Genomic DNA, 18,275 nt, shown 5'->3' on the forward strand with positions numbered 1-18,275 from the left:
CTGCCACATGTTTGGACCTGACAGGAGACAAAAATTGCAATTTTACATGATTATGATTGTCAATATAATCATAATAGTAAACCCACCCCCTGATAAAGCCCAGCAGAACCAGTGGAGCGTCTGGTCCCTCTGGGATGGACCGTCCAGGCGGATCAGGGCCTTTGTAATAGTTAAAGAGGACAATCTAAAGACGATGCCTGGAAGGTTCATCTCATGTGGTGGGGCCAGACTCAACCACCTTAGGGAGGGCCTGTTCCTTTACTGCAGCCTACCACCAGGGAGCGATTCCAGATCCTGAAACCGCTGCTGATGAACACCATATAACTGTTTTTATCATCTGCGGTCATTAATCATCCCTCACTCGAGCTATAAACCAAAAGAATCAAACCAAAGGAAAGGTGTCAGTCAGCAGCCCCCACTCCAGCTGAACCCGAATTGAGAACCAGCCTGGTTCCGAGCAAGCCAAAGGCTTTAAGAACAATTTCAAATACAAAATGGACACTTGAGACTTTTTCTATTTATTGACAAATCGAAACCAAAGAAAACCCTTTTTCTGCACCTAGCTGTTCCAACAAAGAAGAAAAAAACTAAATGGAAGATAATTATTGATAAAAAAAAGAAAAAAAAGAGTGGTTGCGACTATGTTGAGGACGGAGGATGACAACGATGAGGAGGAGGAGGACAGAAGAAAAGGATGAAATCACGGGATCAAAGGAGTAGCTTTGTTCTGCCTGTTGCAGCGTCAGACTGTGTGTAAGGGAAACATGCTGGGGACTGAAAAGGGTGAAACCATGCGGGTTGGAGGGAAGGAATCGAGTGAGGACGCGTTTTCTCCCCTCCCACCCCCACAAAGGCTGAACAGTGATGTGTCTCTCACGGTTGAAGAGTGTCTTTAACGTGTGCCTATGCAGTTTTTCAAAGTTAAAAAAAAATGGTTAAAAGAACAACAGAAACCTCATCAGCTAACAGACCAAAGATTCTCCGTTCACTTCAGTAGCAGCTTCTCCCCCTGTAAAAAACTCTAAACTGCATTTGCTGTATGCAAAAAACCCCCCCTAACCCTTCCGGATTAGCAGGTAGGCTAATCAACTCGGCCGTCCATACGTATAAGGGAGTAGCAACAATCGGTTTAAAGGAGGAGGGGGGGGGGTCATCTGCTAATTGAGTGGTTCGTTCCTCCAGCATGGCATCAACACATCTTCAGGCGTCGCTGTCAGGTTACCATCAACATCCAAAGATTTAAACGGCCGATCCGGTCGTGTCTGTTTCCCTAAACAAAGTCTACCTCCAACAATCTCCCACAGCAGTAACCAAAGCCCCCGCCCTGCCCCCCCACGTCTGTGAGGTGTTTGCGCCTCTTGTCCAGCTGTTTGAGGAGCAACTGGAATGCTATGATGGTTGTACAGTACATACCAAAGATTTTTTGCTGTACTTATAGCACACTGACACCTGCTCCCCATACATCCCACGCTTGTAGAAAACAGGACAATCCAGGAGAGCTGCTTCTGACAGCAGAGAAACGAAAGGTGAGATCAGCTCGGAGAGGTGAAGGACCAGTATTCCACACCAGTGCCATGCTGGGGAAGTGAGCGGGAGGACCGCACGGATGGATGTTAGCTGGCTTTTTACGGGGAGGAGCTACGCTGCTGCTCCGTAGCTACAGAACGCTAAAGAACCAAAACCAAAAAATAAATCCCTCTGTCTGCTGAGAGAAACTGCTCAAATATCGGTCAGATAGCTTTACCCTTCCTTTTTCTCTCCATCCTTCTCTGTGTAAAAGCTTCTAATCCAAAGATATCATGCCTGCCTGACCCTGCGACTGGCCACGCCCAGTGGAGGGGCGGGGCTAAAGGCTCAGGCCCGGCGGCCATTTTTCATGCCCACCTGCCGTTTTTATCTGTCAGCCACCAAAACGCCCCAAGAACAAAGACGGGGGTAGAAAAACCCGGAGGTTCGCAGCGCTCGGCGGCTTCTAAAGTACTTAAAATTCTTTGCCAAGTGTTTACGTGATGCTATTTGTCTTCTAGGTTTTTGCGAAGAAATTTTAATATAATTAATGTTTTGATTTTAAATTAATTTAAGCGAACAAATTTTGTTGCCAAATGCCCCTTTGTGACCCTTTGACCTTGCTGATTACCAGCTTTGCCAAAGTTTACATGTATGTTCCTTTACCTTTCTTTTCAATGCTGTATTTATTTATGAGGTGTTTTAGAACACACTAGTTTTGTACTTAATGATAATTTAATGTTATTTAATTAGATGTAATTGATTTTTTTTGATAAATATTTATGCGTATTTACGAATGTTAGTTGCATCTAAGATGCCGTGCCTGTTAATTTATTCTTAGCTTTACTTTTGGAGGCAAATGTTTATGAATGTTTAGACTGAATTACAGAACAATGTAGGGTTGTCAGATTAGTTTTTTCTCTCCGCGATCTCGTCTGGACTCTTTCTATAGCTTTTCTGTTCGTCCTGCTGGTTCTTTCTTTTGTTGCCATGTGAAAACCATCGATCTGATGACAGATAGGCGACCAGCCCGTGAGCAGCTGCTTGGTTTGTTTTTGTCGCGTGCTGCTGCGTTCCAGAGCGGCGCTCAGCTGAGGCGATGAAGGGCCATCCGGTGGGATGAACCCACCAAAGAGGACCGAGAGGCCAAGAAACTGTGTGTTTACATTCATGCGGCTCATACGCTGGTTAAACCTTCCGGCTTTAGTTCAAACCCGATTGTCAGTGTTTGGGCCACTTGTTCTACTTTCAAAATGATCTGAACAAATTCAGTCGACTGTAAATGCTGAAATGGGAAGAAAACACCAGAATTATGGGGCAGAAGAAACCGGAAAGCAGTTTCAGGATCAGACACTAATTTTATGTTGGTTTGTGTTTCCCCTTCTTCTCCATTGATCCCAGTATAACCAGTATATCCGCTGAAGTATCCTGTAAATGTAGATGCTCTGTAGGTTTCTGTTGTGCACTTTAGAGACATTAGCCGTCAGTTTTCTGCATCAGTGTTTGAACTTAGCGAACATCTAAGAGTAGCTCGCCCAGATGCCATTTTGGAGGAGAACGGAGAGAATGTTGCTCCCGAGGCCACGTTACAGAGGAGCTTTAGCGCCTCCCTGTTTCTTCCCTCCCTGCTCCTGGAGCTGAGCCGGGTGTGTGTGACTGTGTGAATGCAAACACACTGGAATCATTCAGTAAAGGAAGGAAAACAGAGGAGTCCCCTAAAGCAAGCTGCTTCCAGGAATGACTTGTGTGTATGTAAAAAGAAAAAACCCTTTCTATTTCAGTAGTGAGAACCAGAGAGGCTACCTCACTGACTTCCCATTTGTCCTTTTAATCGTGTTATTGAAACCAAAGAAACCAAAGATTTTTTTCTCTTTTTCTTTTGTCCTCTTCAGTGCAGTCTGTGCTCAGCGCCACCATGAACCTTCTTCTGCTCTCATCCCCTCCTTTCCCTTCATCTATCATCTGGTCACATCAGAAACACAGTGCATGTGCAGGGGGGCCCAGACCCAGTCCCTGAGGACCGTAATCCAGCCTGGTTTTCTGTCCTACCAGATAGACCGCTTTTTTTTTTTGGCCTGGTTCGACAGAAAACCAGGCTGGACTTTGGTCCTCAAGGACTGGGCCTAGACACCTCTGCATTAGGGGTCAGGAGGAGCACAGGGAACGAGGGTCCGATCCCACATCCCTGCGCACTACGTGTCCTTGAGCAAGATACTGAATCCCAGACTAGCTACTGGCCTGCCGATGAGTATTCCTGGATCCTGATGGCTCTGCCGTGGATCTGCCCATTAGCCATTTAACGTGAAGAACTGCACGTTTATTCTCCCGTTTCCTCAGAAACGTAGCGATAGAAGTTAGATGCGGGTCTGGCGGTGTCATCAAAGGCCTCAGAGTCGAACCTGATAGGCTCCAAACTGCAACAGTAGATTAACGGTTTCTCGTTTCTCCCACATCTTCTCTCGTTCTTCTGCTCTTGCTAACGGTAATTAGACAGCCGATTGCCTCCTCTTCGTGCACTGCACAGCAGCCGTGATGCAACGCACCCCCCCCAGACGCGGTCTAGTTGTACCATCAAACACGACACACATTGTTAGCTGAAGAAAGTTGTTTCTCGCGCTAAAGCTTTTGCGGCAGCAGTGATGTCTTTGCCCCCCCATTGGTTGGGAGGCCTCAGCACCGCCCCGTCTTCCTCCCTGACCTCTGCTCCTCTCTGATGATGAGCCACTCTTTTCTGATCAGCCGTCCTCTGACACAAGAAACCAAAGAAAAGGATGTGAACGGGTGCCGAAGACACCCCCAGCCTGTTCTCCATCCATCATCCCTCCTTCTCTCCCTTGAAACGGTTGCAAAGCTTTAACCCCACCTGGAGTTGAGGGCGTGAGCGCCGTGCACAGACCGGGCGCTCTTTACCAAACTGTTGCAGATATACCTCATAGACTAGTGTTAGGATGATGTTATTATAGCGTATGTCCTAAATGATTCACTTGCTCTTCTTCAGTTTTTTTCAGTAACTGTAACTTTAAAAGTAAACAGCTGTGGGTAACAAAGCTCTACACATGCCAGGAGTTGTAGTTCCTTTGTTTTGTGATTGTTCTGAAAGGTGAAACCAAAAATGAAAACTGCCTGTTGACACATTGCCATTTCCCCCCCGAACAAGCGTCGAGATTTTGCTTTCATCATTTAGAATACTGTTGTTTTTTTTTGGTATTATATGAGTTTAGAATTTCTATTTTCAGCTGGAATTTCTGATTTGCTGATGTAGCCAATTGTGTTTTTTTCCTTTTTTCCTCTGTTGCCATGGTAGCACCCCCCCTTTTGCCATTTGTACAGCAGCAGCTGTATTTAGGGTTAGTTAAGAAAGTGTTGAGATTCTCATCAGTTATCATATTTCTTCATCTCATTCCATCCTGAGGTTGTGCCAGAGCTCTGCCTCTGCGGTCCGTCACGCTCCCGACGAGCCGAAGGGAAATAGGCAGTTTTCCATCATTCCTGGGGGTGAAGCATCAGCAGATATCACACACTGAGCAGGGAAGTTCACGTCCCCAGAGATGTGGGTCATCAACCCAGGCAACAGTAACAAGTCCCCCTGTAGTTCGTTTAAACGTGAAAACACACCCACTCATGTTTCCATGGTAACATTGACCCAGTGCTGATTGAAGGAAAACTACATTTTAGAGCACTTTTAGTTCGTTTGACGTGACTTTTTTAGTTCACAAAGTAACCAAAAGATTTGGAAAAAGCTTAAAACAGTAAACGGACATCAAACGTTGTGTAACCGTGTTAATTCCATGACTGCGGTTGTGTTGGAAAACTTTTGACATTCTCAGTTGCACCTTCTTCTTGTTATTATTTATTTACTTTGTGTCCCACTTGCTTAAATTGCCCAATCAAAAGCTCCAGCACCCAAACTTCATCAGTTCAAACCTCATTCATCTCTCCTTAGGAACCATTTTCCTCTGACTTTCTTTCTCCCTGTCAACTTTCCTTTCATGGCTACCATACAGCATCTATATGCATCTTTCTTTCCTTTACATCTGACTGTAACAGAACAAAGAGAAGTGAAACCTTGTGGTGTGGAATAAAAGGATGATCAAAGGTGATGGAGATATTTGAAGACTTGTTGTTCCACTCTATGTATAAAATAAAAAAAACAATAAAGAAATTACAATGGTTTGATCCATGTTCAAAACGCAGCACCGGCCTGTTTTTTCAATAGTAATAATCATGATAATAACAATTGTTCCAGGACCACGAGCGCGCTGGGACCCAAACCGGGTCTGTGATGTCAGGACCGGGTCAGGCGGACACGACAGCATCCTGATGAGTGAAGAGGTGTTTCAGGAAAGTGACCCTTACAACAACAACCACAACAACAACAACAGCAGCAATGCTGCTGATCTTTCCTCAGATTTTCTGCTGCGACGCTGAAAGTTTGATCTTTTCTGTGTTGTTGTGTGCGAACACGCCGTTCTTTTCTCTCTTCTGGTCCTTTTCCCTCCCATTTTCACCCCCCCATTCATCAGCACGTCTATTCCTCCTGTGTTTAATGACTGTTTCTCCGACGTCTCCTCCTCTTTCCTTCTTTTCTTCTCTCTCCACTCTGTAATCAGCCCAGCATCCATGTCTACTCATCAATCCATCCCCCCTTTAAACCCCCTCCTACTCCCTCTCCTCCCCCTTTTAATCACTCCATCCCATCCCCTGTGCTCCCCTTGGTTGCCAAGGAAACAGCAGTCTATTCGGTGGCCGTTCCTCTTTTGACATTGTCTTTCTATTACCTGTGGGTCAGATTCCTGATAAGGAGGACAAAAGGTGTGAAAGCGAAGAGCGATGCCGCTAAACGCTCCCTGAATCTGGCTCTTCATTAACGAGTCTACAACCTGGAATGAGGGATCATGTTGGAAGATCAGCCAAGGCTGCTGGTTTCAGTATTTCAGACATCCACCTGTGATCTATGACAGGAACAACCCCACACAGATGCCACAGTACAGCCAGAAAATTACAATCGGACATCAGACGAACCCTCGAGACTGGAACAGAGTTGCTGGTTCCAGTGCTGGTCAGCTCTTCCTCTGTGGTTCTTCTGCTTCCTGTCAGGTCTCCCACATTTAGGCTCAAAATTTCTGATTTACTTTAACCCCCCCACTCAGAAATCAATGGTCATCCCGTGAATAGGAGGTCATGGGGGGTCACAGGAGCCGGTGTCTTTTCAATTACAAGCAGCCTGCAGTCAGTCACTCTCTCTCTCTCGCTCGCTCTCTCTCTCTCTCTCTCTCTCTCTCACACACACACACACACACACACACACACACACACACACACACCACACACACACACCTTCCACTCTGAATACCTGTCAAACCAAGACCTTTGGAACCTGTAAAGAACATTCCAGCTGCTGAAGCTGAACCACAAAGCAGGAAGGCAAATTATGAGCAGTGATAATAAAAGTGGATCAGAGGAGAGCGGCAGGAGAAGCCTCCAGCAGGTCATCCTAGCTGCTGCTTACAGCCCGTTTCTTTTATATTTGAACCAATAAAGAATCAATCTAGGGATACCACGATTAAACAGGAGTAAAACTTGAAAAACATCTCACTGAATTATTCCAGAATGACACAAATATGTAGAAGGATCATTTACATCATCTCTGACCCTGAGGTCAGAGGTCACACTCATGCTGCAGGTCAGGTGAGAGAGAATTACAGGTGAAGGTTTAATTACAAACACACACAGAAGCATGTAGGAGAGCAGCTGATCCAAATTGTGTGTGTGTGTGTGTGGGGGGGGGGAGACCAAAGGTAAGACACAACATGGTGGAGCAAGCCAGTGAGTGACAGGAGAGGAAGAAAGGGATGAGTTGAACGGAGAAATGGAGGAGGAACAGCAGGAAAGATGAGGTGGAATAGAGCAAAATAAAGCTGGCTGTGATGTAGAAGTGTGGAGGAGGGGAGGAAAGGGGGAGGAGGCACCCAGCCTGGCGCCCTCGGGGGTTATTGGGTCGTGGACAGCCAATCTCTCTCAGCTTAATCAACAGCGGCTGAGGTGATTGCAACCCCCGCAGGGGACTGCTGGGAAAAAAGGCTGGAAGGAGCAGGAAAGACGGGAGAAAACGGCCAGATGGGAGAGAACGGGGAGGTGTGGAGGAAGGAGGGAGGATGAGGAGAAGATTGGAAAGGAGGGAAAATGGGGCGGAACCAAGGGGGTGACAAAAGATTGGAGATGGGAGGAAGAAAATGGGGGAGGCTGACAGGGAGAGAGACGCGGGAGAAGAGAAGAAAGGAGTCAGCTGTGTCGCCCTTGATGGCCGGAACAGTCCGGCTTCAATGACCACAAACACCGCAGGACACTGAAAACCCAAAAACTACCAGCAGTTTACGTTGGCATGAATGTTTATTTGGTATGTAAAAAAAAAATGGCTACATCTTCGAGAGTGCACGGAATATCACGCACGCGTGCCTGACAGGTGCTACAGGTGAACGGAGGAAAGCATCAGGGTAGTTCTACACGCAGGGCCCGTGGAAGGCCGACTGGTCTGGTTGGAGCAGAGGGGATCAATGGAGACCTTAAGCTGAAAAAGTACACGCTGGACATCAGTTGGTGCTTTATTTTGAAGGAAGACGCTTCAGTCACATATTCCCAGATATTAAAATAAAGATGTTAACCAAGAAACACACAAATAAATAAAACCAAGTAACAAAAAGCAGATTTGAGATCCTACAAGCACACAAGCACAGAGCTAGCTGCTAATGCGCGAGCTAGCAGCGGATGACGGCCGATTAAAACATTTGTCATTGTGAAACTACTTATTCCAAGTGTTGATGGTTTCAAATAAGTCGCGTCCGAAATATGGACGGGGACCAGCACAGGTTTGGATAGAAGACATGATGTTGACGTCTGGATCTTCGGACGTTTAGGCTTTCTGAGGCACCTCAGTGTAACCTCAAACATCCTCCCTCTCAAACACAGAAGAGCAAACAAAGAAACACACAGTTGGGATTCAGCACCGAGGTCGTAAAGTGCAATATCAGATGCTTTAAACAGGAAGTAGCAACATTCCAGCAGAAAATAACAACAATAAAGGTGGACAACAAGAGAAGCTCAATGTAGGCTTAGTAGTTCTGCTTCTATACCTTTAAAACAAACAGCTATAACAAGAAATTAGCTTATTTTGCATCCAACAAACCTGCTAAGGGTGAAGCTGGGCAGCTTCCCTGCCCACTCGCTCGTCCTCTCAGTGGATTCTTTTACTTACATTGAACTCCAACTGTAGGTTTCATTTTCTACTCCACCAAGTCAGAGATGCTAAAGCAAGCGCGTTTATGGACATCAGCCATTACTGACGATGGAAAACACTCAGTTCTGCTCAGCTCACTCTAAAGGTCCACAAACAAAGGCCGGTACGTTTTGATGTTAACATCGGAAGATTGCAGCCCTTCGCCTCAGACCAGATCCTGTTCCTCTAGTTAGCCGGTGTTAGAAGGCACATTATGATGGGAGAATACAGACAGAGGTAAAAGGGCCGGGGTCAGAGGTCAGACGTGCACGCTCGTCTGTAACCAGCATTAATGATCTGTGCTGTCACCATCTCACAATGTAAAGATGTGGGATTAATCTTCTAAACCTTTGCATCTTATGGAATAATCTGCTGTAGCGGCTCCACAAAGGTCACAAAAGAAGACAATGGAATGATCAGGCTTAGATGATTCTTGAATGTATTAATAAACCTGGTGACTCGGCCTTTTCTATCTGCTTTTCTCCAGTTTAGAGGCTGGTCTGATGCCCACCACAGCCTCTTTCATCCCAAATGTCGGAACGCCGATGAGCAGCTGAGTTAGGACGCCTCCCTAGTCCACCGAGGGCTGCAGCGAGACATGCTTAGCATTTCTAAAAATGATTTCAAAAGACTTTAAACTCAGCTGAAGCTGCAATATAATGCGAAACCTTCCCCACCTTGTTTTTGAGTTGCTTTGCTGTCAACAGACTGAACTGATGAGCTGAGCTTAAAAACTCTTAACTGATCATATATTAGGCCTTTTTAATGGTCTCAATAAATCCGTTTTACATCGGCATGTCTCCCAAAACATAGAAAACCTACAGAGTACGCAAGTATAAGAATTAATATTAGCACTTCACTTTAGTTCTTAACCCACCGTTTTGCCAGTTTAGGCTGACTAGCATTCACCTGAGGTAAGAGCATCTGAAGTAGCACCAACACTTCGGAGCGGCGGCGGCGGATCCCAGTCCTGGATCCAGCCGGGTTTTCTGACCTACCAGGCTGACAACTCCTCCTGGGTTCCCACATGTTCTGCCTGGGAGGACAGGAACCCTGGCTGAAGCACGGCCTTTCAGGACTGGGTTCCAACCGCCCGGCTTTGGGAGGGCCTGCAGCGGGTTGGGCGGGGTTAGGGGCGGGGCTAGGCAAGGTGTAATGTCTCAAAACAGGTGAGAAACGTCTGTGGCGGGAGGCGGGAAAAGCTGCGTGAGGGAAATGGAAGCAGGGGGGCTTAAAAGGCTGTAAGGTCGTTTTCCATGAAGCTGTAGAGGCTTTAACCACACGCTGATCATCTACTGGATATTCTTTCATTTATGGAAGATATTTCATTTAATTGAATGTGACACCGACTTTCTCTGAATATAACTGGTTTATGCGACCCTCCTCTTCATGTCAGTGCAGGTGACGCTCCCGTCAGACAGCGTGCATGAGTGCAGGTGAGTCTCGGTTTAGTGAAGAAGGCCATAGGTTTCTCCATAGGTGGTGGTTCTGAAGGTCAGCGCGCGGCGTGTGCACCTTTCTACAGGAGCTTCTGGCTGGCGAAGAACGCCTTGGTCTCTCCACAGGTGGGGTTGGTGCACAGCGGACAGCGGAGGGTCAGCTGGCGAGAACAAACCATGTTAGACTTCAGGTGGGACTGGACCAAGTCCGCCAGAGCCTGGACAGAAGAAGGGCAGAAACGGGGGTGTTATTACGGCCTTATTACCACAGCAATCGCTCTGAACTACAGCCGCTGATGAAGCTCCTCTTTTCACGCTCGCATTCACGCACAGCTGTTCAGCATTAGGACACAGAACATTTTCCTGGATACAAGCACAACACAAGGTGGCAACGAGGCGACATGTGGTCAGAGGGCGCGACGGTGGGTGTCAAGGAAAGTTGAGCTTCAACAATGGCGAAGATCTGACAGAGCGACAAAAGAGGGAAACACAGCAGCACGCTGGAAACTCAAATCACACCAAAGAAACCAGCAACTAATCATCCACCACATATTGATTCTCACACACACACACGCACACACACACACACCACACACACACACACACACACACACACACACACACACACACACACAGAGGGGCGGGCATCTGCGTGTGCCAGATCTGACCAGCCAGCCAGACGGTTCAGTTCTACTGTAGTCAGCTCTAAAGGTTCTCATTGATCTGCCCCCCCCCAACGCACACACACACACACACACACACACCACACACACACAGATTGAAGGGGTTGATGTAGGAATGGAGAGACTCGATGGGTTCCTCCAGCCACACATTAAAAGGCTGAAAAGGTTCCTCTGGTGTGTCGTCACCGTCGGTGTTCCTGGTGAGACTCACCTTCATGAAGAGGGGATTTCCATTTAATGAGGCTGCTCTCCGGATGTTCTCCACTCCACACTGAAAAACCATCATACCATTAGAGGACTGGACACAAACATGGGAACACAGATCAGTAGCGTTTTCACTGCAGGAACCTTCAGAGGAACCTAATTGAGTCCCTGCTCCAGCGCAGCTACGTGAAAAGCTCCTGGGTGGAGTTTGAGGTTCACTCGGCTCTTAAACTTGGCTACCTCCACCTCCACCAACACACCAAACACCTCAGCTCCTTCCAGGTTCTTTGTTCGGTTCTTATTTTGGTTTTTGACTTCACACTAGAAACTGCCACCCAACAATCAGGCAGATTGAGGGGTCGGGCCTGACCCCACGGTGGAGACACGACCATCGGGGGACCAGTGAGGAGCGCTCCCTGTAAAGTTCCTGCCCCAGTGTTGAGCAGGAACTCCCGCAGTGGAAACGCGCCTGTGAGCCCGATGTGGGGAGATGTTTTCATTTCATCACGAAAGAAACGTGTGTTGACTGTGTTGGTGGAATTAAACATCTCCAGCATGAATGCGAGATGAACTTTGGCATTTTTGCACATAAAAACACACTTGGGTTGCAACTCTGTGTTAGAGTCTGTTGTGGTCAGTGTGTGTGTTTGTGTGCCTTTGTGGAACCAGTCACATTGATTGGTGGTCATCTAACTGGTGCCTTCACACACACACACACACACACACACACACACACACGCACACGCACACGCACACGCACACGCACACACACACACACACTTCACAGATCATTTCTGAGAACATCACAGATGTCACCACGGCACCAGAAATAAGCCTCCTGGTGATTGGCTTCTAAAATCAGTTATTTGTTGTACAATCAGGCCAACATTCATCCACTGCACCACCACCTCTGTCAGCACACACACACCCACACACCACACACACACACACACACCACACACACACACACACACACACCACACACACACACACACACACACACACACACACACACGCACACAGCTCTTACCTCCTCCCCCAGAACTTGCCCATATTCAATATCAAGCTCGTGTAATGTCTCTATGTGGTCGGAGGTGAAGGCAATGGGCACCAGCAGGATGTTCTTCTTTCCTCGCTCACACAGGCCCTTGATCACCTCGTCCGTCTGGGGGCCGAGCCAAGCCATGGGTCCCACCTGACGCAGCAAACACAGCAGAAAGAGGTGATTACCAACTGAATTCCACTGGAATCTACAGGATTAACTGAAAATCATTACACTGGAATCCCTAATGCATGTTCTTCACGACATCATGCAGAGTTTCCACGGTACCACTGTGTGTGCACACAATTCTCCACACTTCCCAACAGTCGGTGCTGGGAGCAGCTGGCTGTGTGGCTCCAACTCACGTGGAGCGTGAAGGATGTGAACTGTCAGACGCCGTGAACCCAGGACAAAGAACCTGAAGCCGGCAGCTGCTACAGGAGACGCGCCAGTAGCTCCACCTTGTGGTAACTGAGAGGAACTGTCACACTCCTCATTTGGACCAAACCAAACGGATCCAAAGTGTTTATTTAATGGTGGTGGGGCCCCAAACTGACACTTTACTGAGGAAGAGCTGATGCTGTGCTGCTCTTGGTATGTATACATGTGTATATGTATTAGTCATCCATTCTAATCTCTGGCACCACAGTAAATGTGGCATGCAAATAAATTATTTAAGGAGCGAAATATGTTTCCTCCTGTTCAATAAACAGTTTAAATCTTAAAAATACCCCAAATGTGAACAAAGTATGATAAAATGTCTTCACGTCACGTGCAGCTGGGGTGTCCAGTCTAATTCCAGATGAGAACAGAAATGCTCACTTCCAGGAGATTTTTGGGTGTTAGACAGGGAGCGTGTGAGGGTGTCCACTCACCTTGGACTGCCACACGAGTCTGTAGGGGTTACAGTGTCCCAGTCTCTCCATGACCCTCTGAACAGTGGCTCCCACTTCCTGAGGATAAGGGTCACCGCGATTTACAACCTACAAAGAAAACAGCAATGCCCAATGAGCACCAGCAATGATGGGTGCAGGACACACACACACACACACACCACAGTGTCAGGAAAACCTCTGGGATAATCTCCAGTAGCACAACAGTCATTTTCATGACAACAGCTCAGCCACTGGAAGATGAAACATCTCCAAATAAAGACTTCAGTTCTTGTTTGAGAGCCTCACTAAAGTCTTCAGCTCCTTCCAGGTCTGTCCATGGGGTGAGGACCATGGAGGAACCTTCATCCTGCTCCTCTTCAGGTGGTCCAGATGGAGAACCTATCTGCTGTGTAACAATCCTCTGAGCAGTTCGCTCTGACCTTATGTTGACCTCCTTAATTATATAATGAACAGAGGAAACAGGTTCTTGAAAACACGGATTAGCATCACCTGACCTCACCTGACCTCACCTGACCTCACCTGACCTCACCTGACCTCTCCTCTCCTCTCCTCTCCTCTCCTCTCCTCTTCCTCTCCTCTCCTCCTCTCCTCTCCTCTCCTCCTCCTCTCCTCTCCTCTCCTCTCCTCTCCTCTCCTCTCCTCCTCTCCTCTCCTCTCCTCTCCTCTCCTCTCCTCTCCTCTCTCCTCTCCTCTCCTCTCCTCTCCTCTCCTCTCTCTTTACCCAGCCAGCCATCAGCAGGAGGGTCTCCCTACATGAGTCTGGTCCTGCTCAAGGTTTCTTCCTGTTAAAGGGGAGTTTTTCCTTGCCACTGTTGCTTGTCTGGGATTAGGCCCTGGGATTCTGGAAAGCGTCTTAAAACAATTTTGATTGTATAAGATGCTATACAAATAAAGATTGATTTGATTTGATACCTGTAAACATAAATTCTAACAGGCTAATGAAGGTCTGATGCTTCGAGAGCTCACATCTGCCACCCCTGTTCTTCTACAGGGTGCTGCCTCCCCCTCGTTACTGCTAAATGGTACAACCCAAATACAATAAGTCATTGTGTTTAAAACATTGAAAAGGGTGCTTCCTGTTTGTTTTTAGGCCTTCTGGAGATCTTCCATCTTCCACTAGCTGACGTGAGCAAGACTGGGCTTCGCTCTATGTGCTACTGTAAGTGTTGTAGTTTATGTTCTCGATTTTTGTAGTTTCAAAAAGTACTTTATGTATCGGTATATGCATTTTATACAAGTAATGTGGAAACAATTTACTCCAACGCATAATAGCAGGTGCACTAAAGTAAATCACTGACCAACGTAAAAGTGTAGTGAGGGCAGATCTGTGTTACTGATATGTTGTGTTCATTCCAAATGTATGTGCACAGTCATGACGACACAAGTGTTCACGGTGTTGGTTTGTACTGGACTTACAGCCATTGGCAGCGAGTGTGCTGAGAACAGAATGACAACATCATCTCTCTTCTCCTCTGGAAACTGTAGCAGCTCATTCTGAATGTGTTCTGCAAAGCACTGCGCACGCACACACACGCACACGCACGCACACACACACACACAATGAGAATATTCCACCCGTGTTAACTCAGATCCTCCTACTGCGTATGATTGCTAACCACTGCTCCCATTATTTCATTAGTTGCTATGACAACTCAAGCTAGTTAACTGTATTTTTGCATGCGTGTGCGTGCGTGCGTGGTACGTGTCTGACCTCCACCAGCAGGGGGTGTGTAGGCCAGCGGTCAATAACGCTCCAGCTCATTTTAGGCCTCTCTCCTCTGTTTCTGTAGTAACGGTAGATGGCGTTCAGGCTGCTGCCTGCTCACACACAAACACGCACGTTAACAATGACATGTCACTATCACACTGTAACAGTATGATTTCAACAGAGGCCAATGAGCGACGTGCACTGTCACAGCTCCGTCCTCGGGTCTGCGCTGGTGTGGCTGTCACCTGTGGTGGAGCAGCTGTACTGGGGATACTGGGTGAAGGCCACGGCTCTCTCCACACCGTCTTCCTCCATCTGCTCGATGGCGTTCTCCGTCAGCGGCTGAACGTACCGGAAGCCGATGTAGAACTTGTGAGGAGCTGAAAAAATAAGTTGGAACAACATTGACGCCACATGTAGAAACACGATTTCCATTCTATTCTGCTTTGTTAGCAACATGTTTCAAAGAGGCAAGAAGAGACAATCGCACGTTAGGGAAGCAACGCCGACATTAAACGGCAGGAGAGCGACCCCCAGACACAGAGGAGTGACGGACAGGTCGGGGACTCCTTGGTGGGGTTGTTCAGTCGTGATTTGGACAGTTTGTGTTGCAACAGTTAGCAGCTCTGACTGAAAGAGCTGAGCCCAGAATTCTGGCTAATCTGAGTACAGTCGAGTTCTGGCCGCCGCTGTCACAGTGAAAGTTTCCCTCACCTGGGGCGGGATGACTCCTCGTTCACGTTATTTTCAGTTTCCATAACGTGCTAGCACATATGACTTTCTGAGCCACCTGATAGGATCAGCGTTTAAACTGCTGCTCATTATCAGCCAGGTCTGTGCAGGCGTGTGAAGCGACACTCCTCCTCTGTCTCACTATCTCAACTTCACACTCGCACTATCAACAGCAGGAAACCCAACAGCCCAACCCAAGACCCCGGTGTGGGACTCACCCGTCTCTGGGCTCATGTGGTCCAGCAGCTTCACCATGCCTTCTCCCTGCATGGAGGTCCAGTGTTTGATCGGCGAGCCCCCTCCGATCTTGCTGTACTGCTCCTGGATCTTTGGCGTGCGGCGTTTGGCGATGAAGGGGCCAAGTTTGCTGCAGAGACAATGACAGCGTGACTCCTCTAGCTTTATCAAACCAACCATGTTTGAAGTGGGAAATGACAAAAAATAGGCATGATTTTAGCTCCCGGTGTGTCACGGCGACCGATCTCAAGTCACGAAACCTAACTGTGCCATCGCACAATGGCGGGAAGCATTTTAAAATGTTCCACAGCCACTAGCTTCCCCGTCTGTCTCTTCAGAGTGAATTCCTTCACTGAGACGCTCAAACAGATGAAAACATGCGGTGAAAGTGGATCAGGCACACCAACTGTCCACACGTACTTCTGCACCGGAAGCTTCATCAGGTCTGTGTCCATGAAGAGCCGTAGCAGGAAGTCATGAACGTCCTCTAGCTTCTCTGGTCCTCCCATGTTCAGCATCAAGATGCCGGTCTTGGGTTTCCTGCAGACATGCAGACTTCTGGTCAATGATTCATATTCAACCTCTTGACTCCCTGTAAAAATGTATTATGTTGTTCCAAGAAGAGGGATGAATTTTGACTGTGTAGATTTATGACCTATAAAAACAGTGGGACAACATCGTAAAAGTGTAATGGTATCGACTTTGGCCTGATATACTGGAATTATGGGGATAATTAGAATGTGCTAACATCACTTCCATCTTTACTACAGTGACAAAAGGAAAGTGCTAAGAACTGTTGTTAGAAGGTGGTGTGACAAGATCACCTGTTCTCCTGTGTTTCTAGAGTTGCACTCTGGGCCAAAGCAGCCACTGTGGAGTGTCTCCGCACACTTAGACTGACCGTGCTCCTGGCAACTAGAGGAGGGGGAAAAAAACAACACTGTTAAAAAAAATTGTTTTCAGTCCAGGTAAGTTCAGTTGAATGTGTTATTTTGTTGTCAAACCCACCAACTCTTCACTACTTTAGTATCTTTAGATCATTTAGGGTTGACACCCAAAATTTAAATCATGACCCTTCTTAAATTGGGCGCACTTTAAACCAAGCTATATTTAAATGTACAAATTGAACAATTGCTTGTAAAAAATTGAACAGTTGTTGGTTTTCCGCCCTGTGGTGTAGTACCCTAGATTGCCGCCAGGAGGCCATGTGCGATTACGCAAGTTAAAAACAGTGGAATTGTGTAACTGAACCTGAACGCTTGTCACTGGTTGCGGAAACGTGAAATTTCAGTGAGCCTGAATTATTTAGGTGTTCTTTGGCGATCACTTAACTCGAGAAAAGTACGAGAAAAGTCCATTATATAACAAGAACATTAAATAGCAACAGACACACGCGATGAGCTGCATCAAGTTACCCAAGTTGGTAAGAGATCAACAACGGAAATACAACCATTGGTACCTAAAATAAAATAAAATAAAACGCTGTCTTATCAGAAAATATCACATTTAGTTCAATATAGACGAGCCAATTTGCCTCCTAATAAAATGATATTTTTTTTAAAAAATTAAGCAAGTATTAAACGAAGAGAAGGCAATAAACACAAACTATTGCGCGACAATCTTATTTAGAAAGTCTGAACAGGAAGTCACACTTTAATGTCCTTACTACGTCTCGACTCTTTACAAACGGTGCAATGTCAGCAGCGTGACTTAAAACTTAAGTAAATTAAACAACACATCTCATTCTTTCAAATTTGAATGAAAACTATTTTAAAAGGGCACAAATTACATTTAGCACCGTTACGATGTTTCACAAAATGAGACGTGAAACTTTCGCATTCAGTAGCGCTTTCTCCGGGCTAAGCTGCAACACACTCACAATGTATCAGGCGACAGGCGCTGCCGAGGACCGCCATCATGTTAATTTCTCCTTTAAACGCTCTTGTTTACACCAACGCTGGACAATCGCGTCTCCAGCAGCTGTGAACCACAATATTTCCTCGTAGGCACAATGACTCCCTCTGTCCACAGCCCGATATCAAAGTCAGATTCCTTCAGCTATTTACCGGCTGACCGACATTTACCCGTTAAGTTACGAAACAGTCAAGGTCGCAGCTTCCGGTTTGTAAATTGAAAATAAAAATAAATAAGGATGATACATCAGAGTTTCGACTTTTGCAACCCACACTATTTTAATTTGCTATGGATGCTAATTAAATACAGCATTGTGCTTTCCCACGTCGTTTTTCAGGTGCTATGCGGAATACTTTTCTTTCAAAATCCAAATCAGCGTTTTATTTTCTTTCGTTTTTATGTTCTAAAAATGTACTAATTGTTTCCCATTTTTAAAGCAGCCAAACGATTTTTGTTTGCTCATTAAATTGGGAGAGTTGAGGATATAAATGAGGGTTCCCTGCTTTTATTTGTTAAGGATTGCTATCCGGTTTCGGTCTAACGCTTGTTTTCTTTACACAAAACTGTATATTTTGATGACGTCGGACCACGTCAGCCTACATTACAAAGGGGCTCGTGCTTGGACCAGATGGGTCACGCCC

At 46.6% G+C, this 18,275-nt stretch overlaps 1 protein-coding gene across 3 annotated transcripts; it reads right to left on the bottom strand.

Moving 5' to 3' along the window:
- Nucleotides 1-8,090: 8,090 nt before the first annotated feature.
- fech (ferrochelatase) lies at nucleotides 8,091-17,825 on the bottom strand. 3 transcript variants are annotated; one of them, XR_008947593.1, is made up of 12 exons: nucleotides 17,600-17,823; nucleotides 16,545-16,635; nucleotides 16,141-16,260; nucleotides 15,702-15,850; nucleotides 14,997-15,131; nucleotides 14,755-14,861; nucleotides 14,460-14,558; nucleotides 13,023-13,130; nucleotides 12,136-12,300; nucleotides 11,113-11,172; nucleotides 9,345-10,436; nucleotides 8,091-9,135 (listed from the first exon to the last, which is right to left on the bottom strand). XR_008947593.1 is itself a non-coding variant. In XM_057018107.1 (11 exons), exons 1-11 carry the CDS (start codon nucleotides 17,637-17,639, stop codon nucleotides 10,299-10,301), a joined length of 1,212 nt encoding a protein of 403 aa, XP_056874087.1. In that variant the 5' UTR covers nucleotides 17,640-17,823; the 3' UTR covers nucleotides 8,091-10,298. The 3 variants fall into 3 exon arrangements, 2 of the variants coding, with proteins under 2 accessions (XP_056874087.1, XP_056874088.1); XM_057018107.1 differs by having other exon boundaries at nucleotides 8,091-10,436; XM_057018108.1 differs by lacking the exon at nucleotides 16,545-16,635 and having other exon boundaries at nucleotides 8,091-10,436; nucleotides 17,600-17,825.
- Nucleotides 17,826-18,275: the final 450 nt, after the last annotated feature.

The sequence above is a fragment of the Takifugu flavidus genome, chromosome 20 (assembly GCF_003711565.1).
Source record: "Takifugu flavidus isolate HTHZ2018 chromosome 20, ASM371156v2, whole genome shotgun sequence".
NCBI lineage: Eukaryota > Metazoa > Chordata > Actinopteri > Tetraodontiformes > Tetraodontidae > Takifugu > Takifugu flavidus.

Bases quoted from the DNA above. Each gene is read 5' to 3' on its own strand.
- fech (XM_057018107.1), bottom strand. From the start codon at position 17,639: ATGATGGCGGTCCTCGGCAGCGCCTGTCGCCTGATACATT. The intron at 14,862-14,996 runs GTGACAGCCACA...GTGTGTGAGCAG, and splicing joins GTACAGCTGCTCCACCACAG to GCAGCAGCCTGAACGCCATC. The intron at 12,301-13,022 runs GTGAGTGGACAC...TTGCTGCGTCAG, and splicing joins GACTCGTGTGGCAGTCCAAG to GTGGGACCCATGGCTTGGCT.